Source organism: Diuraphis noxia, unplaced genomic scaffold (genome assembly GCF_037042655.1).
Source record: "Diuraphis noxia isolate RWA-SAM2 unplaced genomic scaffold, SU_Dnox_SAM2 contig0003, whole genome shotgun sequence".
Taxonomy (NCBI): domain Eukaryota; kingdom Metazoa; phylum Arthropoda; class Insecta; order Hemiptera; family Aphididae; genus Diuraphis; species Diuraphis noxia.
Window position 1 is genome coordinate 77,676,108 of NW_028301713.1, and position 13,082 is coordinate 77,689,189.

Genomic DNA, 13,082 nt, shown 5'->3' on the forward strand with positions numbered 1-13,082 from the left:
ACCATTGATATTTTGTATCTGTCGGCTAGAAAATATACACAATATAAACTTTTGTTAAGTATACATTATTTTCATCAGAGGCGAATTGGATAAACATATTGACATAGGGATTTACTGAAAGGATATCACTCATACTAACAAACAAAATATTGTCAAAAAAATGTAACAATATAATAGATCCATTAATAAAAATTTTTCTGATCTTCCAATCTGCCGCTGATTTTTATAATTATTTTTGTTAATATAAATCTACTATTTAATAATTATAACAAAATATATGCCAACACCTATTAGTAATCCCATGCAAAGATTATAAACATGTAAATCACTAATTTATATTATAAAAAAAAGAGAGGAAAATTTAAAGAAATTATTTGTTGAATAGAACTTATTTATGAAGGAAAATTTATATTATCCATTAAATTACCTGACGATTGTTTTAATGTATGGAGTGTAAAGTTGACAGTTGTAGAACGTAGAGTATCATTCTTCACTAAGACATTTCGATGCACTGATGCATTGTAACTAAAACAAAATAAAAAGATATCTTAGTTAAAAATAAACTTTTTAACATAAATATGTATGTTCATAAGAAAATATTCAATTTTAACTTAGATAAAAAAATAAGTTAACTATTAGTCTAAGAATAAAAAACACATTCACATATATTATAATATTATTTGATTTACAAAAGAGTCCTATAGTAAATTTATATACAACATAATTATGTAGGTAGATAGTAAAATTGTCCAAAACAATCTATCTTGTTGAAATTATTATTTGGCTATGATTATAAAAAAAACGAAAATACTATAAATTAATATTAATTTTCAAAATGTAACTGTTACTTGTTAGCTTATTAAATATTTTAGCATATTATATTATATGTTAGTTTATTTTAGAATACTATAATATATAAATTAGAGCTGTATTACTTTTTAAAATGATAAAATAATTTACTATGAAAATTTTAAATGATTTCTTACCCAGGAGCACTGGCTGAAATAGTATATATACCAGGAAGTAATAGTCTCCAATATTCACCTCTATTTGTAGTTTTTACAGTATGATTTATACCTACAATATGTATAATAGCCCCTGGAATGGGATTATTATTTTCATCTTGAACCAATCCTGTTAAGTATGTAAGAATTATGTTAAATTATAATATATTGTATTACTAATTACTAGAAATTTACCTTTAATTCCCATATGAACACTCTCCATATAAGTTAACATAGATTCACGATTATATTCCCATTCTTTAGCCAACACAGATGAAGATGGGAATTTACAGCAAGTAAGTTCGATTGTAATTTCAAAACAATTAGAATAGATGTAGTTAAAATCTTGCATTCCACCTAAATATTGATTGTATAATAATTAATTATAAACAACTATAATTATCAATAGCAAAATATATTAATTGTTTAAAACCAAAGGCAGAAAATTATTGAACTTTAGAAGATCAAGGATAGAAATATAATAGGTATATTGTTTAATTATTTACAATAAGTTATACTTTGATATTTAATTTTGATGGAAATTATCAAATATCATTATTAAAACGATTGTTTCATTTTAAACATTTGATTAATATAATTATTAATTATACTACATTCAATAATAATCTTTGTTTATTTTCTCAAAAGAACTTAACACATTTAAAATTTACAATAAATATTTTACTTTAAAAAAAATATTCTCCTAACAAAAACATACAAAAATATACCATTGTACAACCAATAATTTCAGAGCTAAAATCTAAAACGTAAACATTATAATAAAATATTACAAATAATTAATTTAAAAATATATTTTAAGGATTCAAATTATTTGTTTTAAACATTTTTAATGTAAATTATTTGTATTGTTATGACCTCTCAATCTTGCCCTGAACTAATGGTTGTATAAATTGAAATAGAAATTAGAACAGATATTCAAATTAACATTGAATCTGAGAAACTTAAAAATAAGTATTATTACATTTTATTGAAAACTAGAAACCTATAAACTCTGCAAGATTTCAGATTTCTTAATATTTTTTTTTTTAGTATGGTATATAAAATTTAGAATACTACTTAACTTATTTTGACTTTTAAATCCAACTATTCAATTTAAACACTTCTAATATTTTTACTATAATATAGTATTAATATATTAATATATTAATACTATACTATAGCATTTTATCCTGATGCTGCACATTTAATAAAAATCCATTAAAATCTAATACCATATATTTAAACATTAAATAACCCATGGTGATTCATTCAATTTCAAAGAGCTATTAAGTATTTCAAATGTTTATGCCACCAGACAAATACTTTTAATTGATAGTTTTAACAAACTGGCCAATATACAATATGTTGATACAGTTATTTGTTGTTCTATAAAAAAAATTCTTTATTTTTATATTGTTATTATATGTATTTAAATAATTGTTGTACATCATATTTTAATTTATTATAACATAAATTAAGTTGTCATACATTTATTTAATTTTGGCTCTAGAGATTGACTTCACTAGTACATTCCTGTCCAGACAATTAACAAACCCTAATTTAAATTTAAATTAAACAAAATAAAGAAAGAATATCTATCAACGTCTTTGAAGTCTTTAGCCCAATCAAAGACAACATCATCAAAACCATTTCATTCCTAAAATGATTTGGTATGTATAATTTAATCTAAAAAAACCATTTGTCATTTATATGTAATAAATATTTATTTATTTGTAAGCTAATTAGCTAGTAGTTGATGCTGTACTATGAATAAAAAATAAATACATTTTTAAATAAATGATTAACACCAACCTTCAAGTTCATACCACTCAGCACCATTAGTAATACCATTTTTAAAATGTTCTTCTTGACAAGCCGATCCATTGGCCATTTTAGGATTTTTTGAAGCATATTTTGTTGACAAATATCTAAACAAAGCATCATCGGGTGTCTTGCCTCCTTGAGAAATGTTTCTAATGTAAAGTTTTAAAAATATGAATAAATGAATAGAAAATACAAGCAATAGGATGGTTACATTATTATAATACTTAAAATTATAGTTAGTGACAGTGCTAAAACAAATAAAAATTGTGTACATGTGCAATTTAAATAAACTACTTTTAATCAAATATTGAAATATAATCCCTTACAAATTATAATATGTTAATCATATAATTATATACTACATAAATATTCAATTATAATGATTAAATCCAATATCAAAAAAATATTGTACACACCAAAGTAAATTAAAAATTATACCTTCTCAATTGTTTTCTACCCATAAATACTTTATAATATAACAATGAAGAAGATAATTAAAGAATTATTTGGAAAAAGATAGTAGTTCAAAAAGTTTTTTTGCTTAAGATATTACTTAATTATTTTTGTATAGGTATTACAACTTTATTCTTAATAACTATTTTAATAGAGGTTAAAATAATATCTACATAGGAAGAGCCAGAGGGTGTGCAGGGTAAGTGGTGGCAACCCCCCTAAACACACAAACAATTTCGTGTGGAGTTTAAACGTTGTATTATATTGTGATTGGCATTGTATATAGTTATTATTGTGATGTAATATTATGAATATAATAAAGTATAGTATAAATGGTTTTTGGAAGGGAAGAGACAAAAATATTTCCACCCCCTAAACATGAAAGCTGGCTCCGCCTATGAATCTCTAATAATTACTGAAATATTGTAATTTCTTGTATGCAAAAGTAATAAATGTTATGAGTTATATATTGGTTTTGTAACTCATCACTCATGTAATAATAAAAAACTACTAGAATGATTTAAAATGTATGAATAAATATATATATAAAATAGTTTATATTAATACATTTATATACAAATATATATTTATATATAATAAACAACAATAACAATAAATCATTTGAGATTAATGATGACTGATCATCAATTTTCAAATAAAAAATATTCTAGATTTTCATATTAATGTAATCATAATTTACTCAACTTTAACTTTATCCAACAAAATGTATTCATACATTTTTATTATAAGTACTTTTAATTCCACAGTTACAGTTAAAAAACACAAAAATGCATATCAAAACATATAGCTTTACAATACTTTAAAAGTTACGATAGTTTTTTATCGCTAGATATAAACCATTATTTAACCACCATTTAAAACCAGAATAACAGATAATAGCATTCCAAAATATATAAATAGCAGAAAAATTAAAACAATTATTTTTTAGCATTCTTTAAATAAAATAAATATATTTATTCCCATTGGTACTTACAAAAACATGTACACCAATCTCCTGAGCGCTATAGGATAAAAATATATAAAAAAATTATTTTTTTAAACTCGGTAATAAATACCTAATAATACTTGATCAAATTCACGTTATTTTCGAATAATAATTTTATATAATATGTGTCAAAATTCCAAGTACCAAAACATAGTCAGACAAAAAAATTAATTTTATTATTATTATCATCCATTGATTCCTATCTACATTTACAATTTTTAATACAATTAAATTTATATATTTTAGTATTTTTAATAAACTATTCCAGCTCTAGAAATAACTAATTTCAGTTTGTATCCAATTTATTAAGTTATACTGTTTTTCGTTATTTTGAGTACTTAAGAATATTAATTGATTTGTATAAAAATATCACTGCTGGGTGCTTTATTTTATGTACCTACTATGTCTTGTATTCTCTATTCTATACTTATTACTCTTTTTTTTTACATATTGTACATTTTTTTTAACGAATTAAAAAGTTATTTGAACGAATATATGGACTTTATGTATCTTTTCTATGCCACTTATGAGACATACTGTATATTATAATATTAACCCTACAGCACACACTTCACTGTCAAAATGACCGGGCTTTTAGAATTTTGTTCATTGTTTCAAAAATACGAAATATTAACCTAACTCAATCTAGGTACCTTCTAATTAGATGATAAACTTTTTATTTTTATTTTTTTTATTTTTTTATTTACAATCTGTTACATAAAATTGAACAATAAGTAAAATAGATAAGTGAATAAAGTGACTTGAAGAAAGGACAGATTTAAGAAGCCTTCCAGTGAAGACACTTTGTCAGCTTTAATATACATTTCTATAAGTTAACAATAAAGTAATATTTAATTAAAATTAGGCAATTAACTAAATTAGTAGGTCCCGACACCAATGCCTTTTTAGTCTTTTCCTAGGATTGTCGGGTAGATGATAAACTAAAATTAGATACTACTCCTGCCTGTTTATGATTTGATGCCTGTACTATAGAAGGGTTCAAAGTTCACTACCTATCAATATACGGTCTAAAAGACAGTGTGCGTGCTATAATGTGACATTAATACACAATTTAATTTTATGAAAACTCAAAATATGGGTTTTTCTTACCGCCAATTAGACGTTATTTTCTTTCTATAAATGTAAATGAATATTTTATTTTCATTGAGACTGGCAAGATTGTTGCTAGTTGACATTGGTTTGCCATACTGTGTGTAACTACGAAGTTTAATTTGTTTATATTATGTCAATAATCAATAAAGTGATTTAAAATTATTAGTTTTAAAATTAATAAATTTAAATTTTTAAATTTTTGATTTAAACATTATTTAAAATCGATAAAATAATGATTATTTCAATTTATCGAATTTTAATTGAAATATTTTAATACACGGTCAAAAACACCCTGTGCGTGGAACCTCGTGAATATTTTTAATGCGTGTGATCTAGGGTTAATATAAGAAATATAATTTCTATTTGTTATGAAAAAGTCCTTAATATGGTATAAACCTTTTTTTCTAATCTATATGTTAAAGCAAATGCATATCTTATAAGTTATAATAGTTTAAATATTTTAGTACAGATTATAGCTTTTATTGTTCCATATATTTTAAGGTACCCATAGAAGCTTAGCAATAATAATACTCAATAACACTTTATAAATTTTTTACTTATGTATAAATAGTCATAAAAAAATGTATAGGCTAATCAGTAATCTAGGTTTTTGCACCAAATAAAATAAAGTTTACTAATTAACACCGATTATATATACTATAAATATAAATCATGATTATTTATTAGTTATCGAACATCAATTAAAAAGTATAATGAACATTATTATTGATCACAAATAAAATGATTTTATAATGTATAATCATGGCCTATTAGCAAATTTATCATATTGAGCATTATCAGACAAATTTATTAAAATAATAAATAAAAATTACTCTTTAATTATAGATTATAGATATCTACTTTGTTAAAAATGATTTTAATCTAAAACATGTATAATATAACTGTTTATTATTTTTTTATTTATTTATTTATTTATTATCTTTGTTTATTACAATAAATGAGATAATTATTTTCCACAGATCATTATTAGCTAGTTAATAGTTTTTTTTTGTGCTGCTTACATCTTTATTACTGAGGATTGCAATGGATAATGAGCATTATTTTATGTTTAGAAACACTCGCTCCAATTAATAAGTGCATTTAAACTTATTAATACAAAGACAAATGGAACATATAAAATTATTACTTATGTTTACAAATCAGATGACACACTTAATCCCCCTTCATATCCTTTTACTATAGTACATGTACAGACTGGTATGGCTGGAAGAGTAACTTAAGTTTTTCTGAATGAAAGGTTAAAACCATTTTTATTATAAATAATAGGTACCTATAAAATATAACAATGTTCTTTAAGTAATTTCCATATGAAAAATGTATAAAAATATTTAAATTATAAACTTTCTACAAAACTCTATATTTTTAATTTCTAATACAGTAATTTTTATATAAATTTCAAAACAATTTAAAAATATTTTAAATATTTCAAGTTAGAGCAGGTTAAGTTTTTGAAACCCATAGTTAACAGTTATGTTCAGCCAAAATCTAAACATATGAGATATATCTAAACTAATCTCAACCATATGCAGGTATTTGGATTCACTTATACTTGGTTAATTTATTATTTTTAAATAGTTTGAAAAAATATTATTAATTATTATAAACAGAATTGCATCTAATTTTTTTTAACCTTTTACTAGAAATTTCTTATTTTCTAGATAACTGTTAGAAAAAACATATTCAAATATTATTTACTTATTTACCATACAGATATTTATGCTAAAACCGAGATTTTGGTTAGGAAATTACAAAGGTAGTTTGAAATCTAGTTATGTCATTAAGTTAGTATATATTAACTATTTCAAATATTCATTATACATATAATATATAATAACAAGACACTCAATTTAATAATACTAAATAATTGCTATTATGCATCACTCAAGACTGAAGAATGTCATACTACCCACTAACATTATGTTTGATTATGTATTTGTATTTTTTTTAAACAAATAGATAATACTTTGATATTAATTTATAATGTGCAATGTGCATGCCTACTAGTGGTTGGCATATCCAGATTTCAAAAGTTAGAATTATTTGAATTTGATAAATCCGGATTTCACGGATTATCCGAAGTATTCAGATTATTCAACTCGATTTTGCAATTCAATGACTCTTTTTATATAATAATATTATTTTAATTCTATAACATAATTTTCGGATATAGGTATATCAAATCTTGAACGCATTTTAAGTACCAGTGATATCAAAAAACTTAACCATTAATTTATTGTTAAATTTTCATTATCATAGAATAAAATAATTTATTTTACCATGCATTAAAAATAATTGTAAGTCTTAAGACACATAAAAAGCAAATCCATAAATAATTTGGGAAATCCGAATAAGAATTCGATTTAAATTCGAATTTGGATATCTGTATATTTGGATCATTTAGACATTCGGATTTCATGCCCATTCCTAATACCTATAGTCAAATAAATAATTAAGGAGTCAAAAACTATTGGAATTTTTAAATAAGTATTAAGATTTTAAGATTAATAGTTATGTACCCATAAAATTTTTCACAAGATAATATTCATCCAAATTACCTACCTAATAATTTTTCACTTCTTAAAATATATTGTTTAATTTAATAGAAACTTTAAAAACCGCAAATTAAATTTATATAATATACATACCTATAATAATACTTGTCAAAAGGATAACTGGCTACGACAGCACCACCATGAAAATTTGCTGACAACACAAACGGATTATTAAGAATCCACTCTATAACTGCTCTGGTTTCTGGTTGTTGCATGTTAAAAGACTTTTTATCTATTTGTGGAAAATTTCTGTTCAAATCTACACCTTTTGCATTATTTCGGCCGGCATAGCCTTTTTGAGAGTTGCAATCACCTTCCTAAGATAATAATATACAACTACATAGTTATACTAACTTAATGATTAATTAATTCAACCAAATAGATTTAAAAACTATTGTCTCACCTGTGAAGCAGAATAACCATCTGGGTTAAGTGTAGGCATCAGGAATATATCAGTTGTATCCACAATTCTAGATACACGGTCATCTGAACCATAAAGTGACGTCAAATATTGAGCTAAATATAATAATAATTGCAGGCCGACAGTTTCATCTCCGTGCATGTTTGCTATGTACTTGAACATTGGCTTTAAAATTCTTCTACTTTGCCCAATATTAGATGTTATTTCAATGGCTAATATACTTTGACCCAACGATGATTGGCCGATTTCATGTACTCTGGCTATCATTGGATTTTGTTTTTCAATTTTATAAAGTAGATTAGCTATTTCGGTAGTATTGTAGTATCGTTCATCAAGAAATTCTTCATGCAAACCAACTTCTCGAATAGACTTAGCACAGATAGATATCAACAAGCCAGTAAATACAATCAATGTTAATAGAAATGAATGCATTTTTATTTTTATTTATTTTAAAAACTAGACAACAAGATTCATAAAATAAAAGTAATATAATTAATGGTACGCGAGAACGAGATTCGTCATAATGAGAAGTTTGTAGTTATGCAGACGAGAATTTATATGTGTTGTGTGTAAGGCTCAACGATCAATTAATTAATCGTTATTAAACATTAACTAGTAACCGCACTAATACTCTTCAATAGAGTAATACTGACTGCTAGAGGCACTTAATATAAATACTATAACGTTGGAACTAAACATACTATAAAAAATCTTATATCATAATATACAAACTACCGGGAGTCGGGACGTTCTTGCTGGTTAGTTGTAGTTGGTAGTTTGCTTTTGCTACGTATCCCTATGATAAAACTATATCATTTATCACAACAATTTGTGGTTTGTTACCACTGAGATAGATAATATATATACTGTGTATATATATCATATATATATATATCAGTGCTTGTTACCAACACATATTTATGTATTAAATTGTGCACTGTGGTATCTATATATATATATATATATATATATGGTTTATTATTATACATTTATACATTGTTTATGAGAAAAGAGGGGTAACTGTAATGCTGCATTATTCTAATTACTAGTATAATATATGAATAATAATATCAATATGATCTATAAGCAATCTAAGCTGTGCTCAAATACTATAAATATTAAATGATTCATTTATTTGTATCTCGTATTCTTGCATCTTATATTACACCATTTTTAGTTATATATACTTATCTGTGTACTAAGAGTATTATAAGACATGTAAAATATATTGCTATATTATAGGTATTATTTTAATATATGATTATTTTAATATATGATTATTTTAATATATGATTACACATTTAGACATTATTACAATATGTCTGGTTATAAATTCTAACTTACTAACTTAGAAGTTAAAATATCACAGGCGATGGAATTATCTATTTATTCACCACACAGTGAATGATTTTACTTGTCATAAGTATTTTATTTTTTATTTATTTTTTGAATATTTTTTCCACAGAAATTTTATTTCTTTCCCCCAAACAAATAACCCAAGGTGGAATAGTTTGAATATTTTCAACAATAATAGACAATAATGTTGTAGGTAACAGTTACGAGGAACACGGAGATATATAGTCATGTCTTATATAATTCCTTCAAATATACCTAATATTATTATAATAACTTTGACCATAGTACCTACATTATACAGTTTAATAGTCATTTTCGTGCATTAATATTTAATGGTACATTGGTACCGCACAAACATAACCCTGGAAAAAATAACCACATATGAAATTTTACATAATTTAAAAAAAAGGTCAGGTGTAAAGGATGTGTTAAATTTTGAATTCAATGATTGACAATGAAAAATATTTATTTATTATAATAGTGTATATGTATATCCATCATTATATGACATTGTAGATCAAATATTTTTGAGTCGATTTTAAAAACATAAAAACAAAATTAATGAAAAACTGAAATTTTTACGCAAAATCGGTTTTAGATATTGTTGTAACTCCAAAACAAATTACAGTAAATCCATGAAATTTTCACTGGATGTTTATATTGGAATTTTCTATACTTGATTAAATTTAAATTTTCTTCGGTTTTTAGTATAAATGTCAATAATGTTTTTCCGCTGAGTAAAAAGCTTTAAATTTCATACAAAGCTCGCCTAATATATTGTCACAATGGTAGTTAAAAAATATTAAAAATACTAGTCACAAAATCAAAATGTTTTTATAAGTATTTAAAGTTCGAATTTGTACAATATCTAAAAAGTACCTGGTCGGGTGGTACTGCTGAATGCCTGCCGATAAACACTACATCTTGATATTAATTCTTCTCTAATTTACTTAAATTGTACTAATTGTTATATTATATAGGTCGTAAATAAATTGTTTAATAATAATAATAAAAAAAATGTCACAAAATACATAAAAATTTGCAAATTATTTTGAGTTGGAAATTCGTAAAAATGTATATTCTTAAGTCTAATATTTGAAAATTCAATACAAGATCGGTTTTTTATAAGTTTGTCTACTTTTACTTACCGAAAAGTAAAATTAAATTCTAATGAGTATTTTAATTTCAAATTTTTACATCATAGGATGTTCACTTGATTTCTCTTGTACCGATAATCGATATTATTATTTTGTTTTTATTTGAAAACGAATAACTGTAAAAACTTGATAATCATAAAATAAGTTATGATTTATGAATGATGTACAATATGTATGTAAAGAATAGAAACCTAGAGATTAGGAATTAAGATATTCAACAAAATCAATTAAATCAATAATATATAATGGTTAAGTATAAATATTGTATAATATTTATACCGTATGATGTTCACCAATTTAGGGAACACTGAATTTCTCGGCATTACAAGCTAGTGGTATAAAATACACATTTTCAGATAAATTTCAAATTTTAACTCTCTTGGTACGCGCATGCGCAATGCAATTTATTTTATTTTTAATAGCAACCGGTATTTTGTATATCAAATTCGGATGGACTGCATTTTTTAAGTAATTTTGACCAATTAACCATGGCTCATCTAAAACCAATTTTGACTGAACGAGAGCCATTCAAATTTTAATAAATAATATACATTTTTACAATTTATTGTAAAATGCATAAAACCATTTAAAATTATTTATTATTATTGTTTACTTTTTGTATATTTTTACGTATACAATTGTAATATATTTTAATTAAATAACTTTATATCCTTATTATGTTAATCTTATTTATAACAAGTATATAAAAAAAAAAAAATACGTAAAAATATTTAAAAAGTAACCAATAATAATTACCTAATTAGAAATGGTTTTATGCATTCTATAATAAATTGTAAAAATTAAAATGTATTAAAATAAAAAATAAAAATATTGAATCTATATAAGCTATATGATATGGAAGAATTTGGATTTTAACCAGAATAGGACAAATATTAAACATATGGCTATATTAGTTACGCTGATGTCACTGCAGTATGGATGTGACCATCATGATCCCTCACATACATTTTGTCCTTCTTAAAGTACTAAGTTGATCGAATTTTAAAGCGAAAACTGTACCAAAAAAGTCAAGGATGAAGATTTTTTTCTGCTATGTAAAAATAAAACACATATAACACACTTCCATCACTTCACGTTTATATAATCTAATAAGAGTATGTTATTGATAAAATATGATAAAATAGTATAATATAATTCATTTTTTTATAACTTTACATTTATTTAGCTATGTAAAAATTACTTCTAAAAAAGTCAACTAGGTATATAGATACCTATATACCTATATATAGGATAGGATGTTTTACAAATAGCAGAGATGCATATTATATGCTTGTGTAAATTTCATAGGTATTCATAAAACATACCTATTACTTTTAAGGGGTATTATGTAAAAATGTTTGAAGTATTATGTATAGTGTAGGTAGATACCTACCTATCTATAATCTATATAATAAATTAAGTTTATCATATATGTATATTAAATAAATATTATCAATAAAAATTAAAATATATAATTTCGTTTATCTTAAATTTATCTAATTATGCGTATGCTGACCAATGATCGGTAGTATGTGACTTATCTTCTTCTGGAATACACTATTAGTATGTAGGACGTACTACGTACTGCATGCTTAAGTATTTTATTAATCTCATTTCTTAGTATCTTTGATGATGCAGTGTGTGTTGCACTATGTTGCATTATTTTGATTAAACTTATTTTTTTTTTTTATGAAGATAATGAATTTTAAAAATTCTTAAAAGATATGAGCGTATTGCGTATGTTTTAGGCCCATTTCCTATACAACTTACACTCTGATTTTTTTTATGTTATACTGAGATAGATAATAAATATTTTAAAACAAAAATCTAAGTCGATAAAAGCAGGTATGCATGAATAGAGCTGTTAAGAATGTTTAAAATTAATTTTAATGAAGAGGTACTCGTACCATTCATAGATTATACCTATATAATACAGTAATACCACTAATACCTATAAGGCTATAAAGTATAAGTAAATATTATACAATTTATAAACTATAATATAGTAAATAATAATATAGTCCTATATTATAGGATGTAACAGAAAGACCTGACAAAAAAAAAAAATAAAAAAAATTTTTTAGTTAAACGTACATAAACGACATAAATTATGAAACAGTCTAACACTCAACATTTACTATATAACCGGTGAACCTCTCTCCTCTTACCCTGAGA

The 13,082-nt window shown here is 23.8% G+C and overlaps 1 protein-coding gene across 2 annotated transcripts in view; it reads right to left on the reverse strand.

The window, feature by feature from the left end:
* svr (Carboxypeptidase D svr) overlaps window positions 1–9,175 on the reverse strand; it is a 27,757-nt gene extending 18,582 nt beyond the window's left edge. Inside the window, exons 1-6 of one of the 2 annotated variants that reach the window (XM_015512688.2) lie at window positions 8,377–9,175; window positions 8,067–8,290; window positions 2,817–2,977; window positions 1,200–1,361; window positions 987–1,134; window positions 428–525 (exon numbers count right to left, since the gene is read on the reverse strand). In XM_015512688.2, the coding sequence (XP_015368174.1) occupies window positions 428–525; window positions 987–1,134; window positions 1,200–1,361; window positions 2,817–2,977; window positions 8,067–8,290; window positions 8,377–8,826 (1,243 nt within the window). In that variant the 5' untranslated portion in view covers window positions 8,827–9,175. Of the gene's footprint in view, window positions 1–427; window positions 526–986; window positions 1,135–1,199; window positions 1,362–2,816; window positions 2,978–4,275; window positions 4,304–8,066; window positions 8,291–8,376 lie in introns of those variants that run through there. The other variant, XM_089222952.1, reaches the window with a different exon arrangement.
* Between the last annotated feature and the right edge of the window lie 3,907 nt (window positions 9,176–13,082).